This window comes from Melopsittacus undulatus, chromosome 28 (genome assembly GCF_012275295.1).
Source record: "Melopsittacus undulatus isolate bMelUnd1 chromosome 28, bMelUnd1.mat.Z, whole genome shotgun sequence".
In the NCBI taxonomy this organism is placed as follows: domain Eukaryota; kingdom Metazoa; phylum Chordata; class Aves; order Psittaciformes; family Psittaculidae; genus Melopsittacus; species Melopsittacus undulatus.
In genome coordinates, this window is record NC_047554.1 from 248,976 (window position 1) to 273,387 (window position 24,412).

At 57.6% G+C, this 24,412-nt stretch overlaps 3 protein-coding genes and 1 long non-coding RNA gene across 17 annotated transcripts; 2 read left to right on the plus strand and 2 right to left on the minus strand.

Moving 5' to 3' along the window:
• Positions 1 to 815: 815 nt before the first annotated feature.
• On the plus strand, positions 816 to 7,899 carry LOC101877088 (tubulin beta chain). The gene is given in 5 exon segments (XM_034072438.1): positions 816 to 1,003; positions 3,787 to 3,895; positions 5,086 to 5,196; positions 6,052 to 6,191; positions 6,193 to 7,899. Coding segments are annotated over 5 exon segments (1,335 nt in total). The 5' UTR covers positions 816 to 946; the 3' UTR covers positions 7,111 to 7,899.
• Positions 7,900 to 8,421: 522 nt separating this feature from the next.
• On the minus strand, positions 8,422 to 17,857 carry FLOT1 (flotillin 1). 2 transcript variants are annotated; one of them, XM_034072449.1, is made up of 12 exons: positions 17,748 to 17,857; positions 17,544 to 17,619; positions 15,190 to 15,280; positions 14,686 to 14,829; positions 14,418 to 14,537; positions 13,499 to 13,594; positions 13,267 to 13,419; positions 12,206 to 12,387; positions 11,594 to 11,639; positions 11,373 to 11,510; positions 10,013 to 10,177; positions 9,855 to 9,938 (listed from the first exon to the last, which is right to left on the minus strand). In XM_034072449.1, exons 1-12 carry the CDS (start codon positions 17,788 to 17,790, stop codon positions 9,906 to 9,908), a joined length of 1,287 nt encoding a protein of 428 aa, XP_033928340.1. In that variant the 5' UTR covers positions 17,791 to 17,857; the 3' UTR covers positions 9,855 to 9,905. The 2 variants fall into 2 exon arrangements, with proteins under 2 accessions (XP_033928339.1, XP_033928340.1); XM_034072448.1 differs by lacking the exons at positions 15,190 to 15,280; positions 17,544 to 17,619; positions 17,748 to 17,857 and adding an exon at positions 8,422 to 8,682 and having other exon boundaries at positions 9,861 to 9,938; positions 14,686 to 14,936.
• A 100-nt stretch (positions 17,858 to 17,957) lies between these two features.
• On the plus strand, positions 17,958 to 22,154 carry LOC117437808 (uncharacterized). 7 transcript variants are annotated; one of them, XR_004550511.1, is made up of 5 exons: positions 18,038 to 18,062; positions 18,298 to 18,408; positions 19,795 to 20,030; positions 20,282 to 21,216; positions 21,882 to 22,154. It is a non-coding gene; the product is annotated as an uncharacterized lncRNA (long non-coding RNA). The 7 variants fall into 7 exon arrangements; XR_004550507.1 differs by lacking the exon at positions 21,882 to 22,154 and adding an exon at positions 18,782 to 19,107 and having other exon boundaries at positions 20,282 to 20,590; XR_004550505.1 differs by lacking the exon at positions 21,882 to 22,154 and having other exon boundaries at positions 17,958 to 18,062; positions 18,306 to 18,408; positions 20,282 to 20,590.
• On the minus strand, positions 20,216 to 23,247 carry LOC101869354 (class I histocompatibility antigen, F10 alpha chain-like). Of its 7 annotated transcripts, none has more exons than XM_034072445.1 (8): positions 22,609 to 23,247; positions 22,246 to 22,509; positions 21,869 to 22,144; positions 20,993 to 21,268; positions 20,818 to 20,916; positions 20,687 to 20,747; positions 20,527 to 20,559; positions 20,216 to 20,378 (listed from the first exon to the last, which is right to left on the minus strand). In XM_034072445.1, exons 1-8 carry the CDS (start codon positions 22,667 to 22,669, stop codon positions 20,345 to 20,347), a joined length of 1,104 nt encoding a protein of 367 aa, XP_033928336.1. In that variant the 5' UTR covers positions 22,670 to 23,247; the 3' UTR covers positions 20,216 to 20,344. The 7 variants fall into 7 exon arrangements, with proteins under 7 accessions (XP_033928336.1, XP_033928334.1, XP_033928335.1 ...); XM_034072447.1 differs by having other exon boundaries at positions 20,225 to 20,378; positions 20,687 to 20,719; XM_034072443.1 differs by having other exon boundaries at positions 20,216 to 20,559; positions 20,687 to 20,719.
• Between the last annotated feature and the right edge of the window lie 1,165 nt (positions 23,248 to 24,412).

Consider the following 24,412-nt stretch of genomic DNA (forward strand, 5'->3'; position numbering starts at 1 on the left):
CCAAAACTGCCCCATATGACACCAAAACTGCCCCATATGACCCCGAACTGCCCCATATGACACCAAACTGCCCCATATGACCCCAAACTGCCCCACATGACCCCAATCTGCCCCACATGACCCCAAACTGCCCCATATGACCCCAAAACTGCCCCATATGATCCCCAACTGCCCCTCGACCCCCTCCAACTGCCCCAGGTACCCCCAATCTGCCCCACATGACCCCAAACTGCCCCATATGACCCCCAACTGCATCATATGACACCAAACTGCCCCACATGACCCCAAACTACCCCATATGACCCCAAATTGCCCCAGGGACGCCCCCAAACTGCCCCATATGACCCCAATCTGCCCCACATGACCCCAAACTGCCCCATATGACCCCAATCTGCCCCACATGACCCCAATCTGCCCCATATGACCCCAATCTGCCCCACATGACCCCAAACTGCCCCATATGACCCCAATCTGCCCCACGTGACCCCCAATTGCCCCATGCCCCCCCCCCAACTGCCCCGGCACCCCCCAACCCTCCTCAACCGCCGCCATCACTCACCCCTCCCGCGCCATCGGCCCAAGCCCCGCCTCCCTCACCCCATTGGTCAGTTCTCTCACGCGTCACCACCCACCCGTCATCCCATTGGCTGCCGCTCACGTCCGTATAGAGAGGCGGGGGGCGGTGCTCCGAGGGAAGGGGGCGGAGCTAGGAGAGGCCGTCCAATGGGAGCGCGGCCGCAGGGCGGTGCTGGCCAATGGGAGCGCGGGGCCGGGCGGTGCCGCCTAGTCTATATGAGGCGCCGCGGGGCCGCGGGAGCCGCCATTGCTGCCGCCGCCGCTGCACTCCGCGCTCGGGTCTTAAAGGGGCCGCTGCACCCACAAGCTCCGTCCACGACCGGGTGGGCCCCACCGCTCCGGCACCGGCACCGTCACCTTCACCGCCACCATGAGGGAGATCGTCCACATCCAAGCGGGACAATGCGGCAACCAGATCGGGGCCAAGGTGAAGGGCGGGCGGGCTGCGAAGGGACGTGGGGGTGGGCCCCCCCCTTCATCCCTCCCACCGCGGCGTGGCCCCTTTAAGAAGCCCCTCCCCGTGCCCAGACAAAGGCGGACCCGAATCGGGGCGATTTGAGCCCAAAACGGCGCTTTTCCCGCGTTTTCGGGGGCTCACCAAGGGGAAACCAGCGGTTCGGCCCCAAAATGGAGGTTTTTGGCCCCAAAATGGAGGTTTTTGGCCCCAAAATGGAGGTTTTTGGCCTCAAAACGTGCCTCTCCCCCCTTATCACGCGGCTCAAAATGGCGGGTTCCCGCCGCGCCTCAGGGGAGCGGCGCCCGAAAGCGGCTTTGAAGCCCCAAAAAACGACGTTTTTACCCCAAAATTCCCTCATTTTTACCCCAAAAAACCCTATTTTTCCTCCCTAAAACCGTATTTTAAGGTGTTTTCCCCCAAAATGTCATGTTTTGGCCCGATTCGCCGGTTTTCCGCCCTCGGAAGGGGCGTTGCAGCCCTAAAATGTCGGGATTTAGCCCTAAAATAGGAGTTTTTCCTCACGAAGGGTGCTTTAAAATCCCAAAATGAGCTGGTTTTACCCCAAAATCCCATCGATCCGCCCCTTTGCTCCCTTTCCAATTGCGTTTTTGCTCTAAAACCCCGTTCAGAAGGGATTTTAGCCCAAAACTCGTCGTTTTCGCCGTTAAAATGAGGGTTTTACCCCCAAAATGAAGCTTTTTGCCCCAAAATTGGGGCGTGGCGCCCACAGCAACCAAAAAGGGGCTTTTCCACCCCAAAATAACGAGATTTAAGCCCAAAATGAAGCTTTCATCCCCAAAACAGGGGCGTGCCGGCCCTCAAGGGGCTCTTTTGGCCCCAAAATGGGCTTTTTTCACCCCAAAACCGCGATTCTTTTGTCCCAAAATGGCGATTTTCTTGAAGAGCTTTAAAATATGGGGTGGGTTGGGAAAAATAGAGGCTTTTTAGCCCCTAAATCGATGGTTTTAGCCTTAAAATGGGAGTTTCAGTGCGGAAAGCTTTGTTCTCTATGAGGAGAACGCGGTTTTGCCCTCAAAAGGGAGGTTTTCTCCTTGAAATGGAGGTTTTTTTGCCCAAAATTACGGTTTTTGGCCCCAAAATGGGTTCTTTTTAGCCGTAAAAGAAGCCTTTATGCACCCAAAAGCGCTAAAATGGAGCTTTTCCCAAGCACAGAAAGAGCTTTGTTCTCACAAACAGCATTTTCCAGTCCCAAAAAGGGCGTTTTTTACCCCAAAAAGGGCCTTTTGAGCAGCAAACTGGAGCTTTTCAGCCCCAAAATGGGTTTAATTCGGTCCAAAAAGGGGTTTTTGCTGCTGAAAGAAGGGCGATCCCACCCCAAAATGGAGGAATCCAGCCCCAAAATGGAGGCTGCCGCTGAAGAATCGCATCTTTGTGCGCCCAAAAGCAGCTTTTCTGCCCCAAAATGAGCCGTTTTCCTCCAAAATTAACACTTTTTTCCCCCATCCTCACCTTGATTTTAACGCAAAATTATGTTTTTAACCCCAAAATGAGTGATTTTGGCTTCAAAACAGGCTCTTTTCCACATCGAAATGGTTTCATCGCTGCTTCACAATAGGGTTTTCCCCATATAACATGGTTTTTAACACCAAAATACGGGTTTTTGGGCTCAAAATCAACCTTTCCCTTCGAAAATGATCATTTTTGTGCTAAAATCGACGTTTTTAGCCCCAAAACGGCCCCTTTGTGTCTCCAAACCAGCTCCTCAATGGAGCCTTGCAGCCGCAGAACGTGATCTTTGTTCTTCAAAACGCCTCAAATGAGCGTTTCGGAGCCCAAATTTCTCCCCCAAAACGGGGTTTTCTACCCCAAAAAGCCATTTTTTAACCCCAAAATCGTGTTTTCCACCCCAGAATTCCTATTTTCCCAGGAATCGAAACGTTTTTGTTCTCAAACCGCATTTTATAGCCTTAAAATGGCATTTTCCTCCCTCCCCCCCCCCACATTCGTTGTTTTTATTCCCCAAATGGATATTTTCATCCCATCAGGACCCTTTTAGTCACAAAATTGCCCTTTTCCACCCCAAAATACCATTTTCAACCAAAAAGAGCCATTTTAACCTCATTCATCCGCAGTTTTCACGCATTTTCACTCTCCAAAATGATGCTTTTTAACCCAAATCGCCTTTTTTACCCCATTTCTTCTTTATCGCCCCAAAATTGGGGGGTTTGGACCCATTTTCACCTTTAGGGCGTGGCTCTGCCCCCCCCCATAAGCTTGAATGGGGTCTGGGTTCCCCATTGCCTCCCTAGGGGCACATTTTGAGGCCAAACCCCTCGATTTTGGCACTTTCCCGTTCACTGGGGGGGTTTTGGGGGGTAAATTTGGGGTAAAAAGCGGCTTTTTTGGGGGCGCCGCCATTCAAACCCTGCTTCCGGTTCCCGCCTGCCCGTTACTTTAGCCACGCCCCCCGCGGTCACCGAGACCACGCCCCCTCGGAGGGCTCCACCCCCATTGGTCCGCCTCCTTGTGGCCCCGCCCATGCGGTCAGGCCACGCCCCCTTTCTGCTCTGTGCTGGCTCCTCCAATCAGCTTCCAGAGCTCAACCCCTCCCAGCCAATGGGGCTTCTCCTCCCCCTTAAGCTCCGCCCCCTTTTAAATCACAGCCTTGTTCATTCATCCCCAGCCCCTATAGGACCAAGGGGAGGGGCGGGACTTTCTGGGTTCCTCTCCTCTCATTGGAGGGGAACGAAAGGGGGCGTGGCCTCATTGACACCCCCTTTTACCCCCATTAGTTTTGGGAGGTGATCAGTGATGAACACGGCATCGACCCCACCGGCACCTACCATGGAGACAGTGACCTCCAGCTCGACCGCATCAGTGTCTACTACAATGAGGCCACCGGTAGGATGTCCCCATCACCACCATGGCCCCATCACCTCATCCCCATCACCACCATGGCCCCATCACCACCATGGCCCCACCATCATATCCCCATCACCACCACATCCCCATCATCATATCCCATCACCACATTACTATTATCACGTCGCCATCATCACATCCCCATCATCACCACATCCACATCATCACCACAACCTCCACTATGTCCCCACCATTATATCCCTATGACCACCATGGCCCCATCACCACATCCCCATCACCCCCATGGCCCCATCACCACCATGTCCCCATCACCACCACGGCCCCATCATCATATCCCCATCACCATCATGGCCCCATCACCACATCCCCATCACCACCATGGCCCCACTATCATATCCCCATCACCACCATGGCCCCTCTATCATATCCCCATCACCACCATGTCCCCATCACCACATCCCCATCACCACCATGTCCCCACTATCATATCCCCATCACCACATCCCCATCACCACCATGTCCCCTCTATCATATCCCCATCACCACCATGTCCCCATCACTACATCCCCATCACCACCATGGCCCCACCATCATATCCCCATGACCACCATGTCCCCATCACCACATCCCCATCACCACTATGTCCCCATCATCACCACATACCCATCACCACCACGTCCCCATCACCACCATGGCCCCATCATCACCACATCCCGATCACCACCATGTCCCTACTATCATATCCCCATCACCACCATGTCCCCATCACCACATCCCCATCACCACCGTGGCCCCATCATCACCACATCCCCATCACCACCATGGCCCTATCATCATATCCCCATCACCACCATGGCCCCATCACCACATCCCCATCACCACCGTGGCCCCATCATCATATCCCATCACCACATTACCATTATCATGTTGCCATCATCACATCCCCATCATCACCACATCCACATCTCCACCACATCCCCATCACCACCACCTCCACCATGTCCCCACCATTATATCCCCATGACCACCCTGTCTCCATCACCACCACATCCCCATCATCATATCCCATCACCACATCTCTATGATCATATCCCCATCATCACGTCCCCATCACCACCAACCTCCACCATGTCCAGACCATCATATCCCTGTCCCCATGACCATCATGTCCCCATCACCACCACCTTGGTGACCTGGTGCCATTCCAGGAGGGAAGTACGTGCCAAGAGCCATCCTGGTGGACCTGGAGCCTGGGACCATGGACTCTGTGCGCTCAGGACCCTTTGGGCAGATCTTTAGGCCGGATAACTTTGTTTTTGGTGAGTCCCCATGTCCTCTATGGTGCCCATTGCCTCCATTGGGTGCCATCACCATGGGGTTGGCTGGTGGGCCCCACTGCTGTGGGTCCCCATTCACACATCCCTTCTTAATGCCTCTCAAGTGCTGGTTGCAATGGGGCAGGAGGTTCCCATTGTCCCCTTCTTGGTGGCCGTGCTGTCCTGTGATGTCCCCCAGTTGGGTTTTGGGGTCCCCCATTAATGTGGCTCCTGTAGGAAATGGGTACCCATAAGGTACCCAAGATGGGGGGTCCTAAAGAAGGGTCCCCAAGGAGGTCAATGGAGACCCATGAGGATGGGATCGAGGTCTCTATGGGGGGGGGGGTCAAGGTTGGCATTGAAGCCCCCAGCAATGGGATGGGGGGGGTCAAGGTTGGCATTGAAGCCCCCCAACAATGGGATGGGGGGGGGGGGTCAAGGTTGGCATTGAAGCCCCCCAGCAATGGGATGGGGGGGGTCAAGGTTGGCATTGAAGCCCCCCAGCAATGGGATGGGGGGGGGGGGGGTCAAGGTTGGCATTGAAGCCCCCAGCAATGGGATGGGGAGGGGTCAAGGTTGACATTGAAGCCCCCCAACAATGGGATGGGGGGGGTCAAGGTTGGCATTGAAGCCCCCAGCAATGGGATGGGGAGGGGTCAAGGTTGACATTGAAGCCCCCCAACAATGGGATGGGGGGGTCAAGGTTGGCATTGAAGCCCCCCAGCAATGGGATGGGGGGGGTCAAGGTTGGCATTGAAGCCCCCCAGCAATGGGATGAGGGCTCCCAATGCCCTCCAATGGGTCTGGGGGTGCTGAGGAGGAGGATGATGGTGACCCCCCCCCCATGTACCCCCCCAGGTCAGAGCGGTGCTGGCAACAACTGGGCCAAGGGTCACTACACAGAAGGTGCTGAGCTGGTGGATTCGGTGCTGGACGTGGTGCGGAAGGAAGCCGAGAGCTGTGACTGCCTGCAGGGCTTCCAGCTGACCCACTCCTTGGGGGGGGGGCACCGGCTCCGGCATGGGCACCCTGCTCATCTCCAAGATCCGGGAGGAGTATCCCGACCGCATCATGAACACCTTCAGCGTGGTGCCGTCCCCCAAGGTGTCGGACACGGTGGTGGAGCCCTACAACGCCACGCTGTCCGTGCACCAGCTGGTGGAGAACACGGATGAGACCTATTGCATCGACAACGAGGCTCTCTATGACATCTGCTTCCGCACCCTCAAACTCACCACCCCAACCTATGGCGACCTCAACCACCTGGTGTCAGCCACCATGAGCGGGGTCACCACGTGCCTGCGGTTCCCAGGTCAGCTCAACGCTGACCTCCGTAAGCTGGCGGTGAACATGGTGCCGTTCCCGCGGCTGCACTTCTTCATGCCGGGCTTTGCGCCGCTGACGTCTCGCGGTAGCCAACAGTACCGCGCGCTGACGGTACCGGAGCTGACCCAGCAGGTGTTTGACGCCAAGAACATGATGGCCGCGTGCGACCCGCGCCACGGCCGGTACCTCACCGTAGCCGCCGTGTTCCGCGGCCGCATGTCCATGAAGGAGGTGGACGAGCAGATGCTGAACGTGCAGAACAAGAACAGCTCCTACTTCGTGGAGTGGATCCCCAACAACGTGAAGACGGCTGTTTGCGACATCCCCCCCCGCGGGTTGAAGATGGCCGTCACCTTCATCGGCAACAGCACCGCCATCCAGGAGCTGTTCAAGCGCATCTCGGAGCAGTTCACCGCCATGTTCCGGCGCAAAGCCTTCCTCCACTGGTACACGGGGGAGGGGATGGATGAGATGGAGTTCACCGAGGCCGAGAGCAACATGAACGACCTGGTGTCCGAGTACCAGCAGTACCAGGATGCTACAGCCGAGGAAGAGGAGGACTTCGGGGAAGAGGCCGAAGAAGAAGCTTGAAGGGATGGGGGTGGCCGTGGATGGAACCAACCCCCCCCCCCCTCCCCCATAGCAGTGTCCTTGGAGAGCCTTCATCATCCTCTCGTCCTCCAGCGGCGTCTTCAGAGCCCCCCCCCGGCCTTGGTGGCATCCGTGTCCTGACCCCCCCCCTTGCATCCTGCTCCTTGGGATGGTCCTGGCCTTCATCCTGCTCCTCCTCCTCAGCTGGGGTCCAGCAGGGAAAGGTCATTGCAATGGAGAGGCTTTGTCCATTGTGGGCAATGGAGAGTCCTTGTTTGTCATCACCGTGGTCAATGAGAGCCTTCGTCTTTCATCGTGGGCAATGAAGAGCCCTGGACCATCATCATCCTCACCAGAGATACACCCAACTCTTCATCATGGTCACCAAAGAGCCTTCATCATCGTCAAGGAAGAGCCTTTGTTCATTGTGGTCAGTAAAGAGCCTTCATCCTTCATCATGGTCAATGGAAGAGCTCTTGTCCATCACTATGGTCAATGAAGAGCGTTCAACCATCATCATCCTCACCAGAGATCCCCACCTCTTATCATGGTCACCAAAGAGCCTTCATCATCGTCAAGGAAGAGCCTTTGTCCATTATGGTCAATGGAAGAGCCTTCATCCATTATGGTCAATGGAAGAGCCTTCATCCTTCACTATGGTCAACGCAGAGCCCTCATCCACCATCATCATCATCACCACAGTCCCAGCACCCTTATGGGCATCACCAGAGGCCACCACGTCCCCACTGCCGGGGGGTGACACCACTAAATTATTGCCACCCCCCCCCCCCCAAAATGGGCTCTCCCATCCCCCCCATATCCCCCCCCTCATTTTGGGCCATTTTTCCCCTTTTCAACCTTTTTCCCCTCTTTTTTTGGTTGTTTTTTTTTCATATTGAAAAGCCGCCTCCGGGGCCAGGAATAAACCCGGGATGGAAAATTCCACCCCCCTTGTCCTGTGTCTTTGCTCCCCTTTCCCTGCCCCATAGCACTTGGGGGTCACCTCCTGCCCCCCATAGCCCTGTAGTGGGGTCCCCAAAGGCATCGGGAAGGAGGCAGGCCTGGGGTGGATGCAGCAGCTTTAATGATGGGGGGGACGTGGGGACACATCCCCCCCCTTGGGGACACCCCAGGCTCTGGGGTGGTGGCACTTGGGTGATAGAGGCTATGGGGTGGTGGCACCATAGGGACAATGGGCTCCAAGGGGTTGGTGGCACCATGGGGGCAATGGGCTCCAAGGGGTTGGTGGCACCATGGGGACAGAGGGCTCCAGGGGGGGCTGTAGGCACTATGGGGACAATGGGGTTTGGGTTGATGGCACCATGGGGACAATGGGCTCCATGGGGTCGATGGCACCATGGGGACATGGGTTTGGGGTTCATGGCACCATGGGGACAAGGCTCACGGGGTTGGTGGCACCACAGGGACATGGGCTTTGGGTCAGTGGCCCCATGGGGACAATGGGCTCCAGGGGGGCTGTACACACCATAGGGACAGTGCTCATGAGGTTGGTGGCCCCATAGGGACAATGGGCTCCAGGGGGGCTGTAGGCACTATAGGGACACGGGGTTGATTGCACCATGGGGATGGGGCTCATGGGGTTGGTGGCACCATGGGGACATGGGTTTGGGGTTCATGGCACCATGGGGATGGGGCTCATGGGGTTGGTGGCACCATAGGGACACGGGCTTTGGGTCAGTGGCCCCATGGGGACAATGGGCTCCAGGGGGTCGATGGCACCATGGGGACATGGGGTTGGGGTTCATGGTACCATGGGGACAATGGGCTCCAGGGGGGCTGTAGGCACTATGGGGACATGGGGTTGATGGCACTATGGGGATGGGGCTCATGGGGTTGGTGGCACCATAGGGACATGGGCTTTGGGCTTTTGGCCCCATGAGGACAATGGGCTCCAGGGGGGCTGTAGGCACTATGGGGACACGGGGTTGATTGCACCATGGGGACAAGGCTCATGGGGTTGGTGGCCCTATGGGGACAATGGGCTCCAGGGGGGCTGTACACACCATAGGGACAGGGCTCATGGGGTTGGTGTCCCCATGAGGACAATGGGCTCCAGGGGGGCTGTAGGCACTATGGGGACACGGGGTTGATTGCACCATGGGGACAGGGCTTATGGGGTTGGTGGCACCATAGGGACGCGGGCTTTGGGTCAGTGGCCCCATGAGGACAATGGGCTCCAGGGGGGTTGTAGGCACTAAGGGGACATTGGGTTGATGGCACCATGGGGACAAGGCTCATGGGGTTGGTGGCCCCATGGGGACAATGGATTCCAGGGGGGCTATAGGCACTATGGGGACATGGGGTTGGGGTCAGTGGCACAATAGGGACAATGGGCTCCAAGAGATGGATGGCACCATGGGGACAATGGGCTCCAAGGGGTTGATGGCACCATGGGGCCAAGGCTTTAGGGGTTGGTGGCACCATTGGGACACGGGCTTTGGGTCAGTGTCCCCATGAGGACAAAGGGCTCCAGGGGGGCTGTACACACCATAGGGACAGGGCTCATGGGGTTGGTGTCCCCATAGGGACAATGGGCTCCAGGGGGGTGTAGGCACTATGGGGACATGGGGTTGATGGCACCATGGGGATGGGTCTCACGGGGTTGGTGGCACCATAGGGACATGGGCTTTGGGTCAGTGGCCCCATGAGGACAATGGGCTCCATGGGGGCTGTAGGCACTATGGGGACATTGGGTTGATGGCACCATGGGGTCAAGGCTCATGGGGTTGGTGTCCCCATGGGGTCAATGGCTCCAAGGGGCTGGTGCCCCCACCTCACCCCTGGCACTCGCTCTTCTTCTGGCTGCCCTATAGGGAAGGAAGGAGGCTCAGGAGGTGGCACCAGGCCCTGGTGTCCCCCCCCCATGACCCCAAGGGCAGACCTGGGTGATGCTGACACCAGTCAGGGCCTCGATGGCGCTGGGCAGACGGGTGACGACGTCCAGGACCTCCCCAGGCAGGCGAGAGACACCCACAGCTCCGGTGGCACCGGCAACCAGCGTCACCCGGCGTGTACCCAGCAGCGGCTGTGCCACAGCCTCGGCCGCCTGTACCCGAGGTGGGAACGAAATACACACAAATCAGGCCAAAATACACCCAAATCAGGCCAAAATACACCCAAATCAGCCCAAAATACACCCAAATTGCATCAAAATACACCCAAATCAGCCCAAAGTAACCCCAAATTGCACCAAAATACACCCAAATCAGCCCAAAGTAACCCCAAATCGCACCAAAATACACCCAAATCAGACCAAAATACACCCAAATCAGACCGAAATACACCCAAATCAGACCGAAATACACCCAAATCAGGCCAAAATACACCCAAATCAGACCAAAATACACCCAAATCAGACCAAAATACACCCAAATCAGACCAAAATACACCCAAATCAGCCCAAAATGCACCCAAATCAGGCCAAAATACACCCAAATCAGGCCAAAATAACCTCAAATCGCACCAAAATAACCCTAAATTGCACAAAATACACCCAAAGTAGCCCAAAATAACCCCAAATTGCACCAAAATACAGCCAAATCAGCCCAAAATAACCCCAAATCACACCAAAATAAACCCAAATCGCACCAAAATAACCCTAAATTGCACAAAATACACCCAAAGTAGCCCAAAGTAACCCCAAATTACACCAAAATACACCCCAATCAGCCCAAAATAACCCCAAATGGCACCAAAATACCACCAAATCGCACCAAAATAACCCCAAATCAGCCCAAAATACCCCAAAATCGCACCAAAATACACCCAAATCAGCCCAACATGGGAGCACAGCACCCAAAATACATCCCCAAATCACCCCCAAAACAGCTCAGCACCCAAAATACCCCTAAATTACCCCAAAATACCCTCAAATCACCCCAAAATGGGTGTGTAGCACCCAATACACCCCCAAATCACCCCAAAACCTGATCTTGACACCCAAAATACCCCCTATTCACCCCAAAACGCAAGCCCAGCACCCAAATACACACCCCACAAATACCCCCTGTGTTCCACAGTAGGGACCCCACATCCATGGGGGGACCCCAACATCCTCCCTTGTACCAAATCCCTCTGTAATGACCCCAAAACCCCACCAAGCACCCCCTCAACCCATCCCTATTCCATACCAGGCACCCCACATCTATGGGGGGCACCCCTAAACCCCCCATAGGGACCCCCCCATAGGGCCCCCCCCATAGGGACCCCCCCATAGGGACCCCCCCATAGGGACCCCATACCTGTGGCAGCCTCTGCAGCACCATCTCCACCACGGCCGCATCCTGGTACTGCCCAAAGGCTTCAGCCTTGGCTGCTGCTTGTGCTGCTTCTGCCCTGGCCCTGGCGGCCACAGCGGCTGCTTTGGCTGCCCCTGTCACCTGCATTGGGGTTAGGGGGGGGTCTGACCCACACTTGGGGGGCAGAGCCCCATAAGTGAACGTGTGACCCCCCCCGAACTCACCCTCATGGCCTCGGCCTCTGCTTCTGCCTGCAGGATCAGCTGGGACCTGGGGGTTTATGAATGGAGGGCGTGGTTACGATAGGGGGCGTGGCCTCGTGGCTTAAAGGGGCCAGGACGCCGTTTTAAGGGGAAGGTGGTGGTGGGACCCCTCTTAGTGGGGTTTGGTAAAGCTCTCTTAAAGGGGCAATGGCATCGTGTTAGGCAGGGGACACCAGCAATGAGGCTTTGTAGGATGGGATGGGGCTGCCCCTTAAATGGGCAACGCCGTAAAGTTAAGGAGTGGGACCCCCAGTTTGGGGGTGTGGCTGGGTAGAATGGGACAAAGCTCCCTCTTAAAGAGGCAATGGCATGAATTTAGTGTGTCCTTACTCTTGAGGGGGCTTAGCTTGGTAAAGCTCCCTTAAAGGGGCAATGGCACAAAGTTAGTGTGTCCAACACCTGATGGATGTGGCTTGGTAAAGCTCTATGCTATCAAGTTAGGAAGTGGGTCCCACCACTCAGGTTTGGTAGAATGGGACGGGGCTCCCTCTTAAAGGGGCAATGGCTTGTGAGACCGGGTTGGGGCTCTCCCTTAAAGGGGCACCGCTGCCCTTAAAGGGGCCACGTCCTCACCTCTGCGCCTCAGCCAGGCGCTCCAGCCGGTACCGCTCAGCCTCGGCCGGTTTACGGACCGTGGCCTCCAGCTCCAGCTCCCGACGGCCGATCTCATGCTCCTGCAGCTGTGCCCTCTGTGCTCGCTCCACCACCAGCACCTGCGCCCGCTGCTCCTCAATCTGCTGCTTCGTCTTCGCTACCTGCACCCCCACAAAGGACACCCCAATGGGTGGGGGGCACCCCAATGTTAAAGGGGGAAGGCACCATTGGGGTGTGGTGCAGGGACTTCCCGATCCCATTGATCCTATGGGTCCAACCCAGCCCCATAGAGCATTATGGAGCACCAAGACCTCAATGGTATTGAAGGACATCCCAATCCTATTGATCCTATGGGTACAACCCAGCCCCATAGAACATCATTGAGCACCAAGACCTCAATGGTCATGAAGGACATCCCATTCCCACCCATCCCATTGACCCTATGGGTACAACCAAGCCCCATGGTTCCTTATTGAACCCCAAGACCTCAATGGTCTTGAAGGACTTCCCAATCCCATTGACCCTATGGGTCCAACCCAGCCCCATAGAGCATTATTGAGCACCAAGACCTCAATGGTCTTGAAGGACATCCCAATCCCATTGATCCTACGGGTCCAACCCAGCCCCATAGAGCGTTATTGAGCACCAAGACCTCAATGGTCATGAAGGACATCCCATTCCCACCCATCCCATTGACCCTATGGGTACAACCAAGCCCCATGGTCCCTTATTGAACCCCAAGACCTCAATGGTATTGAAGGACATCCCAATCCCATTGATCCTATGGGTCCAACCCAGCCCCATAGAGCATTATTGAGCACCAAGACCTCAATGGTCTTGAATGACATCCCAATCCCATTGATCCTATGGGACCAGGATGCTTGGGAGAGGCAGATCTTGGATGGGGGATGTAGGGATCTAAAGGATGAATGTCCAAGGTGGGGGACCAAGCATCCAAACCCAGGCCAAGGAGGGACATGGGACACACACACACACACACACATAGAGGTCTATGGGGCACCATGGAAGGAAGGAGTTACCTGCAGCTCATAGGCCAGGTCAGCTGTGGCCTTGCGGGCGCTGACAGCAGCATCACACTGAGCCTGCTGCAGCTCAAAGTCCCTCTGGGCACGAGCCATGGCCGCCTCACTGAGCAGCTGCGCCGAGACCTGCTCCTGCCGGGCACGGGCTTCCTATGGGGCACACCATGGGGCACTGTGGGCGTGGGGACATGGAGGGGGTCAGGGGGTGCCCATGGGGTGTAGAGCTCACCCGGATCCCAGCGTCCCGCTTGGCCTCAGCCTCTCCCACGCGGGCGTCGCGCTGCACTTGAGCCGTGCGGCCCTTGCCCAGGGAGTGCAGGTAGTCCTGGGGACAAGGGGGCACAGTCACCCCCTAAGGCCCCATAGGAGACAGTGGGGATGGCTCTGGCCTTGTATGGGGTCCCCAGGGTTGTTGTGCTCATCTGTTGTCCCCAGCCCCATAGCCCCATCCCTGTATCCTCACCCCTATATCCCCATCCCATCCATATGTCCCAATTCCCATGTCCCCATCCCATGGCCACTGTCCCCATCCCCATATCTTCATTCCATCACCGTGTCCCCATTTCCATATTCCCATCCCTTGACCAGTGTCCACATCCCTATGTCCCCATCCCATGGCCACTATCCCTGTCCCCATGTCCCCATTCTCATAGCCCCATTCCTCCTCCACTGTCTCCATCCCCGTGTCCCCATCCCCATATCCCCATCCCATCCCCATGTCCCCATCCCCATATCCCCATCCCATCCCCATGTCCCCATCCCCATATCCCCATCCCATCCCCGTATCCCCATCCCATCCCCATGTCCCCATCCCCATCCCTCGACCACTGTCTCCATCCCCATATCCTCACCCCCATATCCCCATCCCATGGCCACTGTCCTCATCCTCATATCCCCATCCCATCACCCTATCCCAATCCCATGGCCGCTGATCCTATCCCCATATCCCCATCCCATCCCCATGCCCCCATCCCTTGACCACTGTCTCCATCCCCATATCCTCACCCCCATATCCCCATCCCATGGCCACTGTCCTCATCCTCATATCCCCATCCCATCACCCTATCCCAATCCCATGGCCGCTGATCCCATCCCCATACCCCCATCCCATGGTCCCTGTCCCCATCCCTGCCTGTCCCCAATGCCACCTGGTCATCATGGATGTCCTTTAGGGTATAGCTGACCACACTGATGCCCATATTGACCAGGTCGGATGAAGCCACATTGAAAACCTGCTCCGAGAACTTCTGCCGGTCCTTATATATCTCCTATAGAAGGGGCGGAGCTTAGGGATGAGGGGGGCGGGGCTTCAAGGGTAGGGAGCCAATCGGAGCAAGGCTTCCATTGGGGCTTAGGGTTAAATGGGGCTTTAAAAGGGGCTTTAAAGGGGGCTGTGTGTGTGTCCCCCCCCCATACCTCCACTGTCATGTGGGCCATGATGGCTCGCTGATGGCCCTCCAGGGTCTCCAGGGCGATCTGGGCGATCTCAGCCTCTGACTTGCCCAGGAACATCTGGCAAGCGGCCGCCAGCATCTCCTTGTTCTGCCCCTGGATCTTCACCTGCTCCCAGCAGGACCCATTCAGCCTCATGCACCCCCCCCTTTAACACCAACGGGACGCGGCCCCTTTAAGAACCTGCGTCTCCATAGCAAGGGCCTGTTTAAGAGTGTAAGGTTGAATAGGGAACCACCATGGTGAGAATTAAAGGGGTGCATTGCCCTTTTAAGAGGGGCTGCACCTCTTGCGCAGGGACCCACCACTACAAGCCCCTTATGGGGAGGGGTCCACCATGACAGGACCCTTTAAATGTGGGGTCTTAATAGAGGTGAGGAAGAGGAAGGGGATCCCCCCCCCCCCCAGCAGCATGGGGTGGGTCCCACTTAAAGGGGCTGTACCAAGTACATGGAGGGGGGGTGGTACCTGCGCAATGCCGGTGACCGAGATGGGCACCCCATGGCGGGTGTAAACCTTCTCACTGCGCACGTTGAGGGTCAGCGTGTTGAGGGAGATCCTAAGGGAGGGACAGGTCCACACGCTGCTCCCCATTCCCTGTATCCATCCCTATGGATACCCCCCCCCCCCATTCCCTGTATCCATCCCTATGGATACCCCCCCCCCCCATTCCCTGTATCCATCCCTATGGATACCCCCCCCCATTCCCTGTATCCATCCCTATGGATACCCCCCCCCCATTCCCTGTATCCATCCCTATGGATAACCCCCCCCCCCCATTCCCTGTATCCATCCCTATGGATACCCCCCCCCCCAGTCCCTGTATCCATCCCTATGGATACCCCCCCCCCCATTCCCTGTATCCATCCCTATGGATACCCCCCCCCCATTCCCTGTATTCATCCCTATGGATACCCCCCCCCCCCCATTCCCGGTGTCCATCCCTATGGATACCCCCCCCCCCCATTCCCTGTATCCATCCCTTTGGTTACCCCCCCCCCCCCCCCATTCCCTGTATCCATCCCTATGGATACCCCCCCCCCCCATTACCTGTATCCATCCCTATGGATAACCCCCCCCCCCATTCCCTGTATCCATCCCTATGGATAACCCCCCCCCCCCATTCCCTGTATCCATCCCTATGGATACCCCCCCCCCATTCCCTGTCTCCATCCCTATGGATCCCCCCCCCCCCATTCCCTGTATCCATCCCTATGGATACCCCCCCCCATTCCCTGTATCCATCCCTTTGGTTACCCCCCCCCCATTCCCTGTATCCATCCCTATGGATACCCCCCCCCCCCCATTCCTTGTTTCCATCCCTATGGATACCCCCCCCCATTCCCTGTATCCATCCCTATGGATACCCCCCCCCCCATTCCCTGTATCCATCCCTATGGATACCCCCCCCCCCATTCCCTGTACCCATCCCTATGGATACCCCCACCCCATTCCCTGTATCCATCCCTATGGATACCCCCCCCCCCATTGCCTGTATCCATCCCTATGGATACCCCCCCCCATTCCCTGTCTCCATCCCTATGGATAACCCCCCCCCCCCCATTCCCTGTATCCATCCCAATGGATAACCCCCCCCCCCATTCCCTGTATCCATCCCTATGGATAACCCCCCCCCCATTCCCTGTATCCATCCCTATGGATACCCCCCCCCCCATTCCCTGTATCCATCCCTATGGATACCCCCCCCCCCATTCCCTGTATCCATCCCTATGGATACCCCCCCCCCCATTCCCTGTATCCATCCCTATGGTTACCCCCCCCCCTTCCCTGTATCCATCCCTATGGATACCCCCCCCCCCCCCATTCCCTGTATCCATCCCTATGGATACCCCCCCCCATTCCCTGTATCCATCCCTATGGATACCCGCCCCCCATTCCCTGTATCCATCCCTATGGATACCCCCCCCCCCCCATTCCCTGTATCCATCCCTATGGATACCCCCCCCCCATTCCCTGTATCCATCCCTATGGATACCCCCCCATTCCCTGTATCCATCCCTATGGATACCCCCCCCCCCCATTCCCTGTATCCATCCCTATGGATAACCCCCCCCCCCCCATTCCCTGTATCCATCCCTATGGATACCCCCCCCCCCATTCCCTGTATCCATCCCTATGGAATACCCCCCCCCATTCCCTGTATCCATCCCTATGGATACCCCCCCCCCCCATTCCCTGTATCCATCCCTATGGATACCCCCCCCCCCCCATTCCCTGTATCCATCCCTATGGATACCCCCCCCCCATTCCCTGTATCCATCCCTATGGATACCCCCCCCCCCATTCCCTGTATCCATCCCGATGGATACCCCCCCCCCCATTCCCTGTATCCATCCCTATGGATACCCCCCCCCCCCATTCCCTGTATCCATCCCTATGGATACCCCCCCCCCATTCCCTGTATCCATCCCTATGGATACCCCCCCCCCCAGTCCCTGTTTCCATCCCTATGGATACCCCCCCCCCCATTCCCTGTATCCATCCCTATGGATACCCCCCCCCCCCCATTCCCTGTATCCATCCCTATGGATAACCCCCCCCCCCATTCCCTGTATCCATCCCTATGGATACCCCCCCCCCCATTCCCTGTATCCATCCCTATGGATACCCCCCCCCCATTCCCTGTATCCATCCCTATGGATACCCCCCCCCCCCATTCCCTGTATCCATCCCTATGGATACCCCATTCCCTGTATCCATCCCTATGGATACCCCCCCCCCATTCCCTGTATCCATCCCTATGGATACCCCCCCCCCCCATTCCCTGTATCCATCCCTATGGATACCCCCCCCCCCCTCACCTTTGGATCTGCTGCAGGCACGGCACCACCAGCACCCTGCCCCCGGCCACCATGACGGGGGGGCTGCGGCAGAAGCCTGAGGGGACAGAGCTGTCATGGACGGATCCAAGCGGCCAGGGGAAGGGGGGGATGGATGATGATGATGATGATGATGATGATGATGATGATGATGATGATGATGATGGGGGGGGGATCGCGGCTCACCCGACACCACCATGGCCTCGTTGGGGCCACACGTGAAGAACATGGCGGCGGGGACCCGGCCTGAGGCGCGGTGATGGCCGCCTCAGGCGCCGCTAGCGTCCTCCCTAATCTACCCGGCAACCGATGACGTCACGGGGGATCCTCCGCTCTCATTGGCTGAGCCGCGGAAAGGGCGGGAAGGAGGGAGGGGAAGGAGAAGAAGGAGGGAGGGCTCCGGCGCCATCTTGAGCCGCCGCCTCCATGTTGGGGCTGTGGGGCTGAGGCGGCTCCGGGGCGGGGAAAGGGGCTGGGCCGGCGCTTGGAGCCGCCTCCGAGGTACAACGGGCGGTAGGGGTTCGGTGTGGGGCCGGTGGGGTGGGAGGAAGGGATGGGGGACGTTCCTTATGGCGTTGGGGGGGTCCCGATGTGGGGTCCCGGTGTGGGGTCCCGGTGTGGGGTCTTTTGTGAGGTGTTAATGGGGGTCTGCCGCCGTCAAAGAGCACATTTGTTACAGTTAACATTGGGTTTAATGTAAACCTCCATATTTTACCTCACAATTCCCCCCTTTGAGAGCCGCAGGTTACACAGAGACCCTGTGAGGGGGCAGCGGCTCTGGGGTTGCCTCAGGCTACAAATGCAACCATTACCGCAAGCGAATCCATTCACCGCAGCGAATCCAGAGGTAATTCCCCATGGATTTGGTGCAAAATGTTCTCTCTTGCCGTATTTTGGCCGATTTGTGCCCATTTTGCCGCTCCGATCTGGGGTTATCGTGGTACAAACGCTGAGGGCAAAGTAAACGCAAAAGGTTTGGCAATGATAGGGAATCACGGAATGGTTTGGGATGGGAAGGATCCATTCCCAGCCCTGCACTGGAGCAGCTTCCTCCAAGCCCCATCATCCCTTATCCAGGGATGGGGCATCCAAACCTTCTCCATTCAACCCATCCCCAGCCCTTTTCCCTTGGCACAGCATGAGACTAAGAGTCCTCAAGTAATTAATAGTTGATGCTAAGCACTTAACAGCTGAATTAACTAAAACCAGGCCTGTGTTAGCAGCTTATTCTCAGCCTAAAGCCCAAGCCCAGCTAAAAGGAGGAGGACCTTGAAGGTGGAGGTGGGTATCCATCCACCATTGAATCCAAGGGGCTGACCTGGTGTCACCTTCCTGCCCTTCTCCATGCTAAACACCCCCACGAGCCCCATCTGCCCCTCACACACACTTGTTCCAGCTCCATCTCCTCTCTGTCTCCACAGTGTTGATGTGCCATGCACTGGGATCCACTGGGATCAACTGGGATCCACTGGGATCCACTGGGATCGCTCCATGCAGGCCTCAGCCCCACAGCAGCACACACAGCGAGCGCAGGCGGCTGTGATTGGTCAGGGAGGCGGCGTCATCGGTTGCTAGGCAGATGGAGCTGGAGCAGGGTGGGGCCAACAGGGGGCGGAGCTTCCGGGGAGGAGGGAGGTGATTGGAGGAGAAAGGGAAGGGGGCGGGGCCTCGAAAGTGAAAGCAAAGGAGAGGGTACTGGTGTGGACTGGTGAGTGCCGCAGGGTGCTGGGGCTGTACTGGGAGCACTGGTGTGGATTGGTGAGTGCCGCAGGGTGCTGAGGCTGTACTGGGAGCACTGGTGTGGACTGGTGAGTGCCGCAGGGTGCTGGGGCTGTACTGGGAGCACTGGTGTGGACTGGTGAGTGCCGCAGGGTGCTGGGGCTGTACTGGGAGCACTGGTGTGGACTGGTGAGTGCTGCAGGGTACTAGTGCTGTACTGGGAGTACTGGTGTGGACTGGTGAGTGCTGCAGGGTGCTGGGGCTGTACTGGGAGCACTGGTGTGGACTGGTGAGTGCTGCAGGGTGCTGGGGTTCTACTGGGAGCACTGGTGTGGACTGGTGAGTGCCGCAGGGTGCTGGGGCTGTACTGGGAGCACTGGTGTGGACTGGTGAGTGCCGCAGGGTGCTGGGGCTGTACTGGGAGCACTGGTGTGGACTGGTGAGTGCTGCAGGGTGCTGGGGCTGTACTGGGAGCACTGATCCTGACCGGTGCTCACCCCATTTGTGCCCACAGCGTGCTGAGGCTCCAGACTGGGACTGAGGCATCTGTACTGGGAGCGCACTGGTCCATACTGGTTCCCCACCATGGCTCTGCCGCCCGCCCTGGCCACAGCCTGGTCGCTGCTGCTGCTGCTGCTCCTGGATGCGGTGCTGGTGAGCGGGTGGCTGTGCCACAGCTCTTGGCCTTGGTGTGGGTCCAGTGGTGCCTGTTGGGTGCTGCCTGCGTGGCCCTGGCGTTGGCCGTGTCGGGTGAGTGATGGAGGGGCTGGGGGGGGGTCAGGGTGGGCTTGGGGCTGGTGGTGCTGAGCATCAGCCATCCGTGGCCATGCAGGGGAGGTGGCTGGGCCCTACTGCACCGGGAAGGCTCTGGAGGCCATCGGGAGCAGGGATGGAATCACTGGTGTCGCGCTCGGCAGGGTCCTGGGCACACATCAGCCAGAGGGATCAGCATTTATGGGGCAGGAGAAGCTCCAGGTTCAATCCCTGCTCATTCCCAGCAGCACTCGGTGAAGCAGCAGCACAAAGAAGAGGGGCAGCAGCAAGAAGAAGCCTCCGGTTGCAGCTCATCCAGCCCATGCAGGAGTTAAGTAGGAAGCTCTGCAGGGAGGAGAGGAAGAGACACCCAGGGCTACCTCCCTGTGCCCACAGAGCTCTGGGGGGGGGCTCGGTATCCCCCTGCATCCCATGGAGGCTCCATGCAGGAGCTGGGGCCACCCCATCCGTACCCCCTGGTGCCAGCTCGTACCTGGTGCTGAGCTGGCAGAGCCCATGGCCATGCCTGCAAGAGAAAGAGCCGTGAGCAGCCAAGACCCCTCCTTTTCCATCTGTTCCTCCTATGGGGGCTGAGGATTGGGAAGCCGGAGGCACGGGACCAGCACGGTGCTGGATGTGCCCCCGGTGCTCACCTGGGGTCGCGCTGTTGCCATCCCTGTTCTTCCCTGCAGAGAGGCAGAGCCATCAGCAGCCCTATGGGGCTGGTCAGGGCTCCCATTCAGCAGCTCCTGCCCTGCCTCCCTCCCTGCATGCGGGGCCTTACCCGCTCTGAGCTTCCAGAGGAGCACCCCGATGATGGTGATGGCCACGAGCACCACGGCAGCCACCGGCAGCAGGATGCTGAGCAGGTCAGAGTGCGGCTCTGCAGGAAGAGCAGGAGGATGAGGAGCTGGCAAGGGGGAACCCCCCCCACCGTGCGCGGCCCCCCCAGGGCTCACCCAGAGCATAGAGGCCGGGTTGGAGGAGGCTGGCGTGTTCCACCCGGCACCGGAACCTGTCCTTGTCGCCGGGGTGGGCCTCGATGGAGGCCCACGTGTAGTAGGTGCCGTCGCTGTTGGGGGCGAGGCCGCCCCATTGGGTGTCCTGGTCCCGCACCTCGCCGTCCTTGAGCCAGCTGAGCACGATGGGCCGCGGGTAGAAGCCGTGAGCGCGGCAGGTCAAGGTCAGGATCCCGTCCTCCTGCTCCTTCCCTGACACTCGCACCGTGGGGGACACTGGGAATGGGATGGATGGGGAGGGATCAGAGCAGGCGCCCACAGCCCCCAAAGGGAGCGTGTCCTGGGCTGCATCCAAAGGAGCGTGAGCAGCAGGGTGAGGGCTGATCCTGCCCCTCTGCTCTGGGCAGAGCTCACTGGGAGCTGTGCGTGCGGTGCTGGGTCCTCAGCATGAACAGGGCATGGGATGGTTGGGACAAGCCCAGAGGAGACAAGAGGATGAGCAGGGACTGGAGCAGCTCCTGTATGGAGATAGGCTGGGAACGTTGGGGCTGTTCAGCCTGGAGAAGAGAAGCTGCGTGGAGACCTCATAGTGTCTGAAGGGGGTTTGGGATGGTGGGGATGGACTCTTCATTAGGGCCTGCAGTGATGGGACAAGGGGTAACGGGTGCAAACTGAAGCATTGGAAGGTTAGGTTGGGTCTGAGGAGGAAGCTCTTGACTGAGGCACTGGAATGGGTTGCCCAGGGAGGTGTTCGAGGCCAGGCTGGACGATGCCTTTGGTGCCTTGGTTTAATGTGAGGGATTGGAACTGGAGGCTCTCAAGGTCCTTTCCAACCCAACCCATTCTGTGGCCCCCATGTCCCCATCTCACCCTCACCTCTCCTCTCCAGCTCCAGCCGCCCATAGCTCAAGTATTTCTTCAGCCACTCCACACAGCTGTTCTCCAGGTAGTTGTTCCAGTCCTCATCTCCCCTCCCATCCTGTTCCCACTTCCTCTTGGCGATCTCTGCCTCTGGAACCGCTGGGATGAAGGTCATGGTGTCCTTGTCGAAGGCAATGAAGTCCTTCCCATCATAGGCGACCTTAGTGTACCCCTTGGTGCTCCCATCGTCCAGGAGGTCACAGCCAGACATGCACTGTAGTGTGTGATCCCCTGCACCAACACTGGTGAGATGGGACTGCCCCACACAGCCCATCCCAGCCCCACAGAACCCCCTCCAGCCTCATGAAGTGCCATCCCTGCCCCACACTCACCCCCGCTCTGGTTGTAGAGATCCCGCAGAGTGTTGAGGCCATCGTAGGACAACTGCTGGATTGTCTGTGCAATCAAATTCACTCTATCCCAGTATTCCTGACCCACATTGTCCTCAATCCACTGTGTCCGGGGCTGACATCGCTTGCTCTCGCTGCTGCAGTGCACGAAGAGGTTCCTATCCACATATCCCATTGCCTGGAACCGGGGAACCCCTGGGCTGGGGTCTGACACAGCAATAGACAAGTACCGCATGGAATGGAGCACTGCAGGGACACAGGGGTGAGGGTGACCTGGGGTCCAGAGCAGGGTGATGGGGATGGGACTGATAGGGGGGTACAGGGGGTCCCTGTGCCCGTGCTCACCTCTCGCCCCCCCTCCGAGGCCGCAGAGCAGCAGGAGCCCCACGGCAGAGCCTGGCCCCATCGCGCTCCTCCGCTGAGCACTGAGCCCAGAGCCCAGAGCTTGGGCACCAGCAGCACCCTCCTGCTCCGCTATTGGCTCTGCCCCGAGCCACCCACCAATGAGAAACCAGGACTGCTCGTGACGTCACCGGTTGCTGGCAGATCCCACTTGTCGAGGTTGCGAAACGGAAACGAACTTTCCTGGGAAACCCCAATTCTGGGTGTGATAAGATCCCTGGTAAGGAAAAGGCATCGTGGGGACATGGGGATATAGGGACATGGGGAGATAAGGATATGGGACATGAGGGTCATGGGGATATAGGGACATAAGACATGGGGAGATAGGGATATGGGACATGAGGGTCATGGGGATATAGGGACATAAGACATGGGGAGATAGGGATATGGAACATGAGGGTCATGGGGATATAGGGACTTAGGACATGGGGAGATAGGGATATGGAACATGAGGGTCATGGGGATATAGGGACATAAGACATGGGGAGATAGGGATATGGAACATGAGGGTCATGGGGATATAGGGACATAAGACATGGGGAGATAGGGATATGGGACATGAGGGTCATGGGGATATAGGGACTTAGGGCATGGGGAGATGGAGATATTGGGATATACGACATGTGGATATGGGACATGAGGGTCATGGGGATTTAGGGCTATGGGGATATGAGAGATGGGGAGATGGGACATGGGAATCTGCCCCTCACCCCCCACATCTCCCACCCTCCCCAATGGCTCCTGCCATTGAAGAGGTTCAAGAAGTCTCTTTGGGCAGGGGATGGGAGCAGGTTGCTGTTGAGTTGGAGCTTCTGTGACTTCCCTAAGCTAAGTGTAGATGAGGCTTAGGCTCAGCCTTTAGGGTTAGGGTTGTCTTTGCAGCTCTGTTGTCTGTGTCCATTGTCCCAGAGCTGACCCTATGAGCCCCACATGTTAATGAATGGCAGGGGCTGAAGCAGCAGCTGGATGGGATAAGGCTTGAACTAACCCAAGGTACTATTGGGTTGTGTTGTCCCCATGAGGTTTAGGCCTGGACGCAGCTGACAGAGATGTGGCCATTGAGCAGCTAAGGTCCTGAAGCAGGAGCTGGGTCTAGCATAGGGCAGGTGCTCTATGAGCCTGTCTCAATGTGCTCGTGTTCCCCTTTATGCACTATAGAAACTAGTCAGGACACTAGACTCGAGTCTTGGATGTGAGTTTAGATGCAGAGCTGGACTTTGGTGTGTTTGTTCCTGGCTCCAATTCCTGCTGGATCCAACCATTCCTGGGTCTGATTGTTCCTGGGTCTGACTGTTCCTTGATCCAGCTTTTCCTGGGTCTGATTGTTCCTGGATCCAACTGTTCCTTAATCTGATGGTTCCTGGGTCTGATTGTTCCTGGATCCAACTGTTCCTTAATCTGATTGTTCCTGGATCCAACTGTTCCTTAATCTGATTGTTCCTGGATCCAACTGTTCCTGGCTCCAACTGTTCCTTGGTCCCATTGTTCCTGGATCCAATCATTCCCAGGTCTGATTGTTCCCGGATCCAATTGCTCCTGGATCCAACTGTTCCTGTGTCCAATTGTTCCCAGCTCCAACTGTTCCTGCATCCGATTGTTTCTGAATCCCCCCCAAGTGCCCCATTGCAGCCCCATAGACACCCCTAGGCCCCCCCATAGCCTCTACATGGAACTGGCCACTCCCCCCCCACCCCAGCCCCACCATTGGAGAGGCTGGCCCGTATCAGCCAATCAGAGCTCGAGATGG

Bases quoted from the DNA above. Each gene is read 5' to 3' on its own strand.
- FLOT1 (XM_034072449.1), bottom strand. From the start codon at position 17,790: ATGTTCTTCACGTGTGGCCCCAACGAGGCCATGGTGGTGTCGG. The intron at 14,830-15,189 runs GTACCACCCCCC...TGCTGGGAGCAG, and splicing joins CGGTCACCGGCATTGCGCAG to GTGAAGATCCAGGGGCAGAA. The intron at 9,939-10,012 runs GTCTGCCCTTGG...CCTTCCCTATAG, and splicing joins CTGGTGTCAGCATCACCCAG to GGCAGCCAGAAGAAGAGCGA.
- LOC101869354 (XM_034072441.1), bottom strand. From the start codon at position 22,669: ATGGGGCCAGGCTCTGCCGTGGGGCTCCTGCTGCTCTGCGGCCTCGGA. The intron at 22,145-22,245 runs GTGAGTGTGGGG...GTGTTGGTGCAG, and splicing joins TCTCTACAACCAGAGCGGGG to GGGATCACACACTACAGTGC. The intron at 20,748-20,817 runs GTAAGGCCCCGC...CCAGCCCCATAG, and splicing joins CCTCTGGAAGCTCAGAGCGG to GGCTGCTGATGGCTCTGCCT.